The sequence below is a fragment of the Symphalangus syndactylus genome, chromosome 12 (assembly GCF_028878055.3).
Source record: "Symphalangus syndactylus isolate Jambi chromosome 12, NHGRI_mSymSyn1-v2.1_pri, whole genome shotgun sequence".
In the NCBI taxonomy this organism is placed as follows: domain Eukaryota; kingdom Metazoa; phylum Chordata; class Mammalia; order Primates; family Hylobatidae; genus Symphalangus; species Symphalangus syndactylus.
The window spans coordinates 136,504,905-136,517,982 of NC_072441.2; the positions used below are offsets into that span (position 1 = coordinate 136,504,905).

Consider the following 13,078-nt stretch of genomic DNA (forward strand, 5'->3'; position numbering starts at 1 on the left):
CTGGAAAAGGCACAAGTCCCCACTCCAGTCTGCAGGACTGGCAGTTCAGCCCCCAGCCTTCAGGCCCTCCCTGGCCTGAAGGTGGGCCTCACCAGGGAGCTGCCCTTTTCTGCTTAGGAACCTATCTGCCTCCTGCTGCCATTCATAGCATCCAGAATCCACCCTGACTTTGCTCCAAGATCAGAGCAGGTGCCAACAGCAGGGAGAAGCCAGGCAGGGGGAACAGGCACTTCTGATCCTGGGAGGGCAGAGGGGTCCTAGCTGGACCCCCAAGAGTGCAGGGGTACCTGGGTCTGCGGCCTCATTTGGGTGGCTGCAGCTGTGCCCGTCACGGCATGGCTCCTGCCTGTTCCATGGAGCAGGAGGTCTGGGTTTGCAGCCTCGGTTTGGGTGGCTGCAGCTGCAGCTGCACCTGCACCCAGAATGGCGGGACTCCTGCCTGCCCCCAGGCTCCTACTGGCTCCATGGAGCATGCATTCCCAGCTGTGCCTCCCTGCTGCAGCCGGCATGATGACAGCAGCTGTTCCAGATGGCCCACCGCTGCCATCACAAATACAGTTACATTCTGCGGTACTGCAGAGTGGGGACCTTAGCATGAAGTTTTGGAGGATATAGTTGAGCCCGTCACTGGGGTGCTGTTTGTTTTTAGTGTTTTAAATAATTATGATCATTCCATGAATATAATTTTTGTTCCCATATTTTACCTAATAACATAACATAAACATTTTCCCATTTGTTCTTTAGCCTTTTAAAAATTTAACAGCTTCAAAATACTTTGTCAAGTGTTTGTATTATCAAATCTTAATCAGTCTTCTATTTTGAACATTTAGGTGTTCCTTTTTTTGTTATTATAAACAATGCCAAGGCTTTTTACATAAAACCTTTTTCTTGTATTTTGGAGTATTTTTCCTTAGCATAGAATCTCAGAAGTGGATTACTTTATTAAAAACTGTTAATACATACTGCCAAATTGGAAAAGTATTTAATCTTATATTTTCTTTCCACATGACTATTTTTCTCTCCCCCTGCAGTGATAGACTGGAGTGATGTTAGAAAACACAAATATGGTCACCTATCAGAGTCTGCATCCCAATATCAAGGTAAGGGGGAAAAAACTCCGTTTGGTGTGGAAAAATTTTACTCGGCATCTTCTCCCATAAAACCTTTGTTGTTAGAGGTCTGAGTTTACAAATAACTCACTTGTTATATCAGAAGCAAATATTGCAGTTTACAGAGGTATTGATCATAAGCAATATACTTTGTTTTAGCTGGAAATAGGAAACCTAGATTCTGAGTATAGGTAATCCCAAATTAGCTTCATAGTTTTAGGCACAGTTGCTTAGCCTCTCTGGTTTTCTATAGTTTGTAGAAGTTTAGGCTTGGGAATAGGCAAAATCGGGTGGTGTGCTTCCACAATGACTACTAAGAATCTCAGTGTCTTTTAGGATAAGATAACTGAACTAGGCAGATGCTCAATTTCCTATTTTACCCCAGAATTTCACCTTCCATCATGTTGGTATGGAACTTATGCTCCAACATTTTTTTCTTTACTAGAAGCTGCTGACATCCTGGAGCTAGGTAAGCTATTTTTCTTGTGTTTCTGTTAAATAAGGGGAATTGGTAAACCAGGGATTAGATTATAACCAGTTTTAACCAACTAGGAAAAGAATTCCATGTGTCTCTGTCTCAGAAACCAGTGACTCCTGTGCTCTTGTCTGCCTAATTATCCCATGTACTCCATCTCAGCTGTCACATCAAGTCCTGCTTATCAGTAGGCCACAGACTAAGCTAACAAGAAGGGAGGGAAGGTGGTTAATTACAAGGGTATAGGGGAGAACAGGAACTGAACCAAACTGGAAGTACCATATTAATTTACTGAATCCAGAACTAAAACAAACCCCTGCCATCCATAAATCAGTGTTTGGTGGGATTTTTCCCAAAAAAAAATTACTTGTAAGATAAATTGAACTGAAACTAAACCTAAACATTTTCTAACTTTATTCACAAATAAAAACTGAAATATTAAAATATTATCAAGTAAGAAGTCAGACCAGTAATTGCATTTGGTTTTCCTCCCTGGTTGGTGTACTTCAGCACTAAGATTTGAGTAATAAAACTAGTTCTAATACTTCTCAATCAGAGTTCCTGCATAAACATCAGTCTTACATCTTAGAATCCTTTAAAATCCTTTTATATGTTACATAGATTTTGATATCCAGATATCTGTATCAATTTTTGTTCAAGTATTTTGATATATTTTGTTACAACTTGATATTTATTTAGCTCTATTATTATCATTGTCTATTTGCCTCCTCTTGCCTTTCTTTCCTGCAACATATTACTTTCCATTGCCCAATGACACAGAAGATAACATGAAGTAGTAGAACACTAGACTAGGAGTCAGAACTCCTAGGCTTTTTGAGAGCCAGTTCTGCCACTTAGTAACTTTGTGACTCTGATCCTTAGTTTTCTTATTTGTAAAATGGGGATAATAATCCCATTCTGCCTACTTCACAGGGTTGTAAAGAAGATTACATGAGCTAATGGATGTGAAAACATCTTAAAAACTCTCAAATACTTTTCAACTTTGGAGGATTATTATGATTTTCATTCTGTTCAGCGGCTATACTCAGACTTTACTCTAAGTCAAATCTTCTGACATTCTTTGAAGTGAAGCATTCTATGAATGTGAGCTGAAGAAATGAATGAAATGAAATAATGCAGGTAAAGGTGCCTGGCACTTGATAAATGATAGTTATTTTTTATTATTCTTTAAAACTTTCCTCAAGCTTTTTAAGGTACTGATGTGTGGTAGAAAAAACATGGACATAGGAGTCAGACAGGCCTTGGTTCAAATTCCTATTCCCACTTACCAGTTTTGTGACTTCAGGCAAATTACTTAATCTTTCTAAGCCTATTTCCTCATCTTTAAAATGGGAATGAAACCTACTTTGCAGGTTATAATGAACACAGGAGATAATGAACATAGTCTGGCATGGTACAGGCAAATGGAAGACAGTGATAGCTGCTGTTGTTTTTGGTTTTGTCGCTAATATGAATGATAATAACAGTTGTAGCTCAGTGACAGCTTAAGGCATATTGTAAATTGTTGATGGGGAGTTGTGAAATGTGGGTACGCAATTTAACATAGAGTATATCAGTTACTAAAAGATGTTAAAATTTGAAAGTGTATTTTTCCTAGAGCATTGGTTGCATAGGCATATCCTCTGATGTAAGTTAATCCTGCATATTTCATTTTTACCATCTAGCATAAGGAGCAGCTCCAAATAGCAAACTGAAATAAAATTCAGTAGATCTGTGGAATCTCAAAGTTGGAAAAGACCATAAAATAATCTACCCTTGCCCAGCATTTAAAATTCAACATTTTGAATTTTTTATAAAATGTCTTATCTTGAACTCCTCAAGTTGTTGAGGACTTAGAACCTCCTCAGGTAATTCATTTCATATTTAGACATATTTATTGGTCCAAAATTTGCTTCTTTTTGTAATCTCTGTTAGTCATCCCTCTAACTTTCTGGCCATATGAAACAGGGTTAGCCTATTTTTCACTTACTGGCCCTGATTTTTAGAAAGAAGCTCTAGGGGCTGCCTTCTCATTGCCACTCTGCCACTTTCATAGTTGAATCTCACACCTAGATTATTAAAACAGCTTCCTAACTAGTCTTTTTTGCCTCCAGACCTATCACCCTCCTGCCCATTCTTTACACTACAGCCAGAATGACTTTACCCCAAACGCTTGAAGGCTTCCTCTTCTCAGTAATACAGTATATTTGGCTCGCTAATGACTGAACACTGCCTTTATCTGTAACCTTTTTTCTAAACTACTTTTTCTTTAAACTCCACCCAGTAGCCATACCAAAAGATCTGCATTTAGAACTGCTTTTTCTCATGTCTGGGCATTTATAATGCCTTTCTTTCTGTCTGAAACAAACAAAAAGAGTTTCCTTTTTCTTTGACTCCTGCTTATCCTTTTACACTTTAGCTTAGAAGCCTAGAGCTTTCTTCCTTTGGAAAGTTTCCACAAGCACTCTGGGTGCTCCTGTAGCACCCTCTGTCTCTCCAGTGTAGCACTTATCACATTATCTTAGTGGTGACTGTTTAGTCTCTGTCCCTCACTAGATTCTCTGTGTGTCACTAGACTGAAGCTCTGTGAGGTTAAGGATGAAATTTTGATCACAGTTATATGTCCAGCACTCAGCACAGTGCTTTGACACACACTATAAATATTTGTTGGATGGATGGGGAATGGCTCTGAGACTTCACTTTTTTACTCATGCTAATTGTTCATGTTCCTTCACCTGGTCCTCGGGTGACATGGTTTTGGGTCTGTTTGCCATCACTAGGTAATCATTTAAACTCAGTTTTGCTCTCTCTTAAAGTATAGTTTTCAGAACTATATCCCAGGTATTATTTTATTAGTCCAAGAAAGAATAGGAATATTACTTGTGTGCTTCTTTTCATTCACTCAGAGACTCATATTGAGCCTCTATTAAATTTCAGGCACTGTGTTAAACAGTAAAGATTTTAAAAATGAATATAAGCCCCCATCCATAAAGAGCTTACATAAATAATTATGGTGATATGATGTGAACAGGATGTTATAGGAGATAGGGAAATGGTAGAATTTGTCCAGCCCTTTTCTGCAAACCCTTCTGACAGAAAATGTAAAATTTTTGCTGAGCTTTAGTCACTGAGTGTGAGTAACGTGGGCAAAGATATGGGACCAAGAAAGCCATGAGTTTTAGGAAACACTAAGGTCCTTTGTAGCTTGAATATTATGATTCTACATCTGTGAAGCCTCCCAAATCCAGACCTTTCTCATATCAGGATATCTGCCTGGACCTTCAAAAACACCTCTGATTTCTCTTCCTTATCTAAGCCTCTCTTTCTGTTGCCTGAAAGTCTGTGTCTTTTCAGAGGGACCTGTGGTATAGTGAAAAGAACACTTTCTCTAGATGCTTTATTTCTATTAAGTAAAAATTCTTCTACTGACTTTTCCTTAATCTACAAAGAACTCCTAGAATCTATGAGAAAACAAAAGAATATCTCAGCAGAAAAATGGCTAAATAAAATACAGACTGGCTGATAAGCCAAAGACATCATTGACTTTATTAGTAATCAAAGAATTGCAAATAAAATTATAATGGTATTTTATTTTTTCACTGATAAGATTTGTCAAAATTATGGAAATTGTTAAAACACAGTTTTAGCAAATATGTGGTAAACACACCTGTGTACTTTTGGTAGGAATAGAAATTGATTCTGGGCAATATAGTGAGACCTTGTCTCTACTAAAAAGAAAAGAATTAGCCAAGCATGGTGGTGCACACCTGTAGTCCCGACTACCCTGGAGACTGAGCGGGGAGGGTTGCTTGAGTCCAGATCGGGGTTACAGTGAGATGATTTTGCCACCACACTCCATCCTGGGTATCTGAGTGAGGCTTTGTCTCAAAAAAAAAAAAAAAAAAAAAACAAAGTTGGCTTATGCTTGTAATCCCAGCACTTTGGGAGTCCGAAGCAGGAAGATGACAAGCCTAGGAGTTTGCAACTAGCCTGGGCACCATAGGGAAACCCTGTCTCTAAGAAAAACAATCAGTATGTTCTTTCTAGAGGATATTTCAGCAATATATATGTTGTATCAAAATCTAAACTATGCATGCTCTTTGTCCATTAATCCCACCGTTAGGACAAATCCCAAATCTGTGGCTTATGCCTGTAATCCCAGCACTTTGGGAGGCCGAGGCAGGTAGATCGCTTGAGCTCAGGAGTTCGAGAACAGCCTGGGCAACTTGGCATAGCCCTGTCTCTACAAAAAATACAAAAATTAGCTAGGCATGGTAGCACACACCTGTAGTCCCAGCTACTAGGGAGGCTGAGATGAGAGGATCGCTTGAGCCCAGGAGGTCGAAGCTACAATTAGCTGTGTTCACACCACTGTACTCCAGCCTGACACTGACTCAAAGCAAGACCCCGTCTCAAAAAAAATAAAGACACTTAAATTACCATCAGTGGCGTTTAACAAATATATTGTTATTTAAATTTTGGTACATGGAACACTATTTATTCGGTAGTAGTGGAGTGGAATTTCTGATCTAAAGACGTTGATTATCCTTAATTGCTTTTAAGAATTTGGGTTCACATTTAGGTTGAACAAAGTAGAGTTCTTGTAAAGGAATGTGGCCAGAACAGTAGCCAGATATGAGTAGCCAGCCTGTCAAATTAGGAGCAGTCAAGGGATTTGGGACATAGAGATGAGATATATCTAGGACCAGTAGAGGTTAGAAGGCAGATGTTGGCTGACTATAAAGAGTGGTGTGTCCATTTGTACTGTTGAGATAGCTAAATAGCTAAATAATGAGTGTCCCATGACTGGAAGTATTTAAGCAGAGGCTGGAAGGACCATTCAAATCTCAGCCTTTTTTTTTTTTTTTGAGACGGAGTCTCACTCTGTCACCTAGGCTAGAGTGCAGTGGCGCGATCTCAGCTCATTGCAACCTCCACCTCCTGGGTTCAAGCAGTTCTCCTGCCTTAGCCTCCCGAGTAGCTGGGATTATAGGTGCCTGCCACCACGCCCAGCTAATTTTTGTATTTCTTTTAGTAGAGATGAGGTTTCACCATGTTGGCCAGGCTGGTTTTGAACTCCTGTCCTCAGGTGATCCGCCCGCCTCGGCCTCCCAAAGTGCTGGGATTACAGGAGTGAGCCACTGCGCCCGGCCCAAATCTCAACTTTTATATCACCTTATCAGGATGTTTTTTTTGACTGCCCTGGCTAAAATAGCACACCTTCTTTACCTCTTACTTTTATTTTTTTAAATTTCAAAATAGCCAGGAATTGTATAATTAATGTGGTGTCTTTGTTACCCTCTGGACCAGCTGACATATTTGTTTGTTTGTTTGTTTATTGTCTCTCTTTCCCCTTAGAATGTAAGGTCCATGTGGGCAGACTTTGGCTGTATTGTATTTTGCTATATATCACCAGTGTCTAGAACCAGGCTTAACATATACTAGGTATTTAGTAAATATTTGCTGAATGAATGAATATTAGAGAAGGTGATTCATGCATTTAACTAGGCGACCTCTTGTGCCCCTATTTTATGGGCCAAGGTACTTTAATGCCATTTTTAAGTCCCTTCAGGGCAGGGACCTTTTTTTCTTTTTTAATAATAAATGTAACTATCATGTGGTATGCATCAGAGTTTATAAAAACACTTTTATAAGCATTATTTAGTAAATGAGATGGCTGACTTTTTCTCATCTGTAAAGTCTTAGCTTAGACATATCCTCTGAAGAGTATCTGTCCATAACTTTACTAAGATAGCTCTCAGTCTCTATCACATCCACCTCATTTTATTCCCTTCAAGTTCTTTTCACTTACTGCCTTGTTTACTTATTGTTTATGTGCTAGTTGTGTCTCATCATATACCAGCATGTAAATGAGGGCAGGGACCCCTGTCATATTGCCTGGCACATAGAGGATAGTTAATAAATACCTGTTGAATGAATAATTGAAAACATTCAAATTATACTGTTTGAATATTTTGAGTTATAATTTTGAATTATAATGTTGGAATAATTGAAAACACTCAAATTATATATGTTTAAATTATAAAACATTATACCTATGTTAGTTAATAATATTAATCTTCGCAATAATCTCTGAGCCCAAGCATGAATGAGATTTTCATGTTCTGCATTCTCAACACAACCTGTACTACCTCGTTAACTTTAATTTATCATTATCATAACAGAGTATTTGTGTTATGTTCATTAATGTCTCTGTTTATCTCTAGACTGAAAGCTCCATGAATTGAGAAATCATGTCGTACCTTGTTCCCCTAACATTTAACACAGTTCTTTGTACTTGGAGAAGTTTAAATATTTATTGAATGAAGACTCTATATACAATCTTGTAAGACAGATATTGTCTTCATCTTTCAGATGAGTAAACTGAGGCTTGGAAGGATTAAGTAATTTACCCGAGATAGTTAGCTGTAGAAACAAGACTTTTACCAACATCTTCAGACTCCCAATATTACATTATTTAAACTACACCAGTAGTAGTTCTTAGATGTTAATCCTAATTACCTAGGGAGCCTTGGAAAATACATATTCTCAGGCCACACTTGGAGCCTACTGAATGAGAACTTCTGAAGGTGAGGCCCAGAACTTTGTTTAAAGAAATGAGACTATAAGTATCACTTGAGAGTCAATGATTTATACCGGAGGTCTGGCAAACTACTATTGGGAGGTCAAATCCAGCCCTCTGCCTGTTTGTGTAAATAAAGTTTGAGTGGAACAGCCATGCTAATTTATGCACACATATTGTCTGTGGCTGCTTTCACACTGGAGTGGTGGAGCTGAGTAGCTATGACATAGACTGTATGGCCTAGAAAGCATAAAATTTTTATTGTCCTTAACAGAAAGCTTGCTAACTCTGGATCTGTACCTTGGTGCCTGTCTTATTTCTTTTGTGGTTACTTTAGTGCTTGGAGATATGGCAGAATATTATGTCTGGCTCCATCATGGGCATTACAATAGGTGTCCAAACATTCTTACTAAGTCATAAAAATTATCTTATTTTGCAATTCACCTGATAATAAGGAACTAAGCCTTAGGTAGCCCAAGAAGTCAAATAAAAGGAAAATACCATCTAGGTATGGTTCAAGCCAGTCAGCCATCACAGTGGGTGAACTACTTTAAACAGAGGTTCCTTTTCATCCAGTTAGTGATAGAGTGTTTCCTAAGTGGTAAAAGGGCTGAGGTTTCTAGCCTGTGTACATTACAGAATAGGGATTGATTACCATGGTTGATATGTATAATGGAGAACTGTAATTAATACCCTAATTGTTGTGGTACCCCTGATGCTACCATTATTCTTAAGACCAAAGTCTCTTGGGTGCTTTTAGTCAGAACTTAAGCTAATATAAGCAGTTACCCAGGACTGACCAAAACTCTTGATCTGTGCTTCCTAATACAGTAACTATTAGCTACATGTGGGGATTTAAATTTAAGTTAATTAAAATTTAAAAAATTTAGTTTCTTACTCTACCCACATTTCATGTGTCCAATAGTTATGTGGCTAGTGGCTACCTTGTTGGCTAGCACAGATACAGAACATTTTAGTCAGCACAGAAAGTTTTATTGGACAGTGCTGCTCTAGATGCCAGAGTTGAAGATTCTCAATCCAGGGAAATCCAAAACTTACTATTTGATTTAATCTTTCATTTGTAAAGATGGAATAATAAATTGTAATGTTTTATTTTTCTAACAGCAAACAGTGATGAAATGTATTCAGTCCTTGCTTTAGGGCCCTGTCAACTAGAAGCAAACTCTTCATTAAATTCTGATAACGTCTTTAAACCTTGACTTCAGAAAATAGTCATCTCATTTGCCCTATGGACTAACTGTCTAGTCATGATGATTAATCATCAGCCAGTTCATGAAATAGTTCAGAACTGACTGTGATTTCTGGCCAAATCTATTTGGCTTAGTTAAGGGTAGTGGGAAAGGAACCAGTTATAAAACAGAAGCTATAAAATAAATAGAGTGTAAAGTCTTGGCATCATCTTTGGAGTGATTTAGATTTCATCATTCAGTGACTCATTTTTATTCCCAGCATCTAGTGCTTTTTGCATGGCCCAAAGGGGCTCTGTGCTGCTCCACTACAGAGGAAACTTCAAGAAATGCTGGTTTGCTACAGTGTTTTAGCTTGTGAGATTCTCTGGGACCTTCCCTGCTCCATCATGGGGTCACCTCTAGGTGGGTATTAGGGGGAGACTGGTAATTGGTTTAACCTTTAAATAAAGAATTTGATAATCTTTAGTGATCCAATGAGATCTGTATCTAATGTCCTGCCTTAAGATGTTTTCCCTTGCCCCAGCACAGTGTCACCTTGAAGATTGTGTTCTTCAAACTTTTAGAGGCTGTAAGGCCAGTTCAAGAGGCTAAAAGATTCTACAGACTCCCCAGCTTGTTCTTATTTACTATCATCAGACATGCCTCCCAGGTCCTACTTTGCTCTAAATTAACAGATCTTTGTCACTTTGCACCCCAGAGCAACACAGCTGTGGCTAGGATGGGGGTGCAGTGGGGGTAGGTAAGAGAGAGCCAGTTTTTAGAGTGAGGATTCAACTATAATCTCACTCATCTGGCTTCCCCTCCCCTCAAATCATCTCGCCCCTTGTCTCTAGACAGCCTTTTCTTCATTCTTCCTGAGCTGAGATGCTGGAATCCAACTATATTGGGTGTTAAAAGCTGCCACTTGACAACGTTGAGGGACCTTTCCAAGAGTCAGATTGTTCAAAAGGAATCTCCCCACCCACTTTCTGCCTCTTCTATTCTGTTTTCCATGAGCTTCCTGGTCACTTCTTTGAAGTACTAGTATATCTTGCTTTGGCATTTTGGATCACTTTAGGAACCAACATAAAGAACACCCTAAGCCATCTTTAGACCATTATTTTAAAACATGAATCTAAAACATCCGCTCAGGTCACTTAGATTCTTCCCCTTAATACTCCTTTGAGCTCAAACAGGAAAAAAAAAATATGTTTTTTATGCTCAAAACCAGTCTACAAATAGCTTACTGTTCAGTGTAGATTATACCCTGAAAACTTTTTTTTTAGGAAGTTGACTGTGATATAGATTTCTATTTCCTTTACAGGTCATTTTACCTGGGACAAATACCTAAAAGAAACATGTTCAGTCCCAGCGCCTGTCCATTGCTTCAAGCAGGTAATTGATTTTCAACATCTTTAGTAGGTGGAAGATAAGTCATTTTTTTATGGTTTTTAGACAATCAAAAGAGGAGGTGGAAGCCCTTGGGCTTCTTACCTGAGGGCCCCAGAATAAACTTCTATGGGAAGAACACAGCTCAAGATGTGAAATTTGGTCACTGAGTTTTGGCAGCAGACATTCTTTCCACCTTCATCCCAAGTAACACCCTTGCCTCCTTCTTTACCTCCTTGAGGATATTCTGTGTTACTGAAAACAACTGCTAATTTTTACTAGAGCTCTTAATTCAGATAGGAAAGAGAGTTATAGTCCATAGACATTGTTGAAAATGGAGCAGTATTTCTTTCTCTGTACTCAGCACTCCTGTCACAATCTTACCTTTCTACAAGAATGTTGACACTGAGTCCCACTGTGAAGCATTTCAGGAGCTCATCAGAGGTCATCCAGAGTTTCCCAGAAGGATTAAGTAACCCAGACAATGCACAGATGGTATTGACTGTGTCAGTGTATGATATGGCTGATAAGCAAAGAAGTGTTCAGTGCTAAACAAAATTAAACATGAGGAAGTTACCTACAATCCTTTCCTTTAGTACTCAAGCGTTATTTCCTGAAACTGTCAACATTTCAGGTTGAGTTTGAATTTTGTCTGTTTTCTTTTCTTTTTCTTTTTTTTTTTTTTTTTTGAGATGGAGTCTTGCTCTGTCGCCCAGACTGGAGTGCAGTGGCATGATCTTGGCTCAATGCAAGCTCCGCCTCCCGGATTCATACCATTCTCCTGCCTCAGCCTCCCGAGTAGCTGGGACTACAGGCACCCTCCACCATGCCCGGCTAATTGTTTTGTATTTTTAATAGAGACGGGGTTTCACCGTGTTAGCCAGGATGGTCTCGATCTCCTGACCTCATGATCCGCCCTCCTTGGCCTCCCAAAGTGCTGGGATTACAAGCGTGAGCCACCGTGCCCGGCCATAGAATTTTGTCTGTTTTCTAAGTAGAAATACAAATTCAGGACTTCTGCTCATTTGAAATAAAAGGGACTGAATTTATACTTCCACCTGAAACAATTTTTTTAAAAAGACAACATATGTTAATAATGGTTTGGTTTGTTTTGTTTTGAGCCAGAATCTCGCTCTGTCACCCAGGCTGGAGTGCGGTGTCTTGATCTTGCCTCACTGCAACTTCTGCCCCCCGGCTCCAGGTGATTCTCCTGCCTCAGCCTCCCGAGTAGCTGGGACTACAGGTGCACACCAACATGCCTGGCTAATTTTTGTACTTTTAGTAGAGACAGGGTCTCATTATGTTGGCCAGGCTGGTCTCCAGCTCCTGATTTCAGGTGATCCACCCACCTTGGCCTCCCAAAGTGCTGGGATTACAGGTGTGAGCCACCGGGCCTATCCAACAACGGTTTTTAAGTCACTAAAAATCAAGCAGCCAAACAGTGATCTCTGAGAGAGAGAAAACAAATGAGTTGAGCTGCCTCTATGATTTTTCTAGCTTACTGTCTTAACAGTTTCCAGACCATGGCCCAGGGAAAGGGAACTCATGTTGAGCCCAGCAGATTGCCTAATTGGAGGAAATGAAAGAAAAAAAAATGTGAGTCTGGAGAAACCAAGGTGGCTAGAATTTATAGGACAGAGTGTCAGAGAGGAGAAAGCTGCACACAATGAAAACCACAGCAATCTTCAGAGGGTCCAGGAAAAGAGTACCATTTTATACATGTGTATGAGAAAACTACATAAGGCCAAAGGAAAAAACTATCTGAAAGGATTCAAAGGAATAGAACCTGGCACTCACACAATAGTTCCTGATCTCACCAACTAGACTAGAACATCTCATAATTGATTGGGCACTGGGTATAATACTCAGGAAGGTGTTGCTCATATTGGAAAATAATTAACCTTAGCCTGAGCATTGCTTCAGTCCAGCCTGACAAATCATAAAGGTAAAACTCAAGAGGATCAAACTATTTTACAAATAACTTAACTGCATCAAGGAACAAAGCCCAAGAAGATTTATAGGAATGCAAGAATATCCAGTACTCAACAGGTAAAATTCACCAGATCTAACTTTCAATCAAAGACTACCAGGCATGCAAAGAGGCAGGAAAATGCAACCAGTAATCTAGAGAATAATTGATTGAAACTGACTCAGACTCTACACAGATCATAGAATAGCAGACAAACACATTAAAATAATTATTTTAATATATTTGTTATATTCAGATATTAAGCAGAAACATGGAAGATATTAAAAAGACTCACTGGGCTACTATGTGGGAAATGAAAAATACACTAGATTGGATTAATGTCAGAAGAAATTAGTAAACTTG

General features: G+C 39.1%; 1 protein-coding gene across 14 annotated transcripts in view; it reads left to right on the forward strand.

Moving 5' to 3' along the window:
* Positions 1-13,078, forward strand: part of SCMH1 (Scm polycomb group protein homolog 1) — a 205,918-nt gene that overhangs the window by 80,365 nt on the left and 112,475 nt on the right. For 6 of the 14 annotated variants that reach the window (XM_055254815.2, XM_055254817.2, XM_063625167.1 and 3 more), the window contains exons 3-5: positions 1,032-1,100; positions 1,555-1,578; positions 10,682-10,752. In XM_055254815.2, the coding sequence (XP_055110790.1) occupies positions 1,032-1,100; positions 1,555-1,578; positions 10,682-10,752 (164 nt within the window). Of the gene's footprint in view, positions 1-1,030; positions 1,101-1,554; positions 1,579-2,517; positions 2,725-9,637; positions 9,781-10,681; positions 10,753-13,078 lie in introns of those variants that run through there. The other 8 variants (XM_055254824.2, XM_063625164.1, XM_063625168.1 and 5 more) reach the window with 5 other exon arrangements.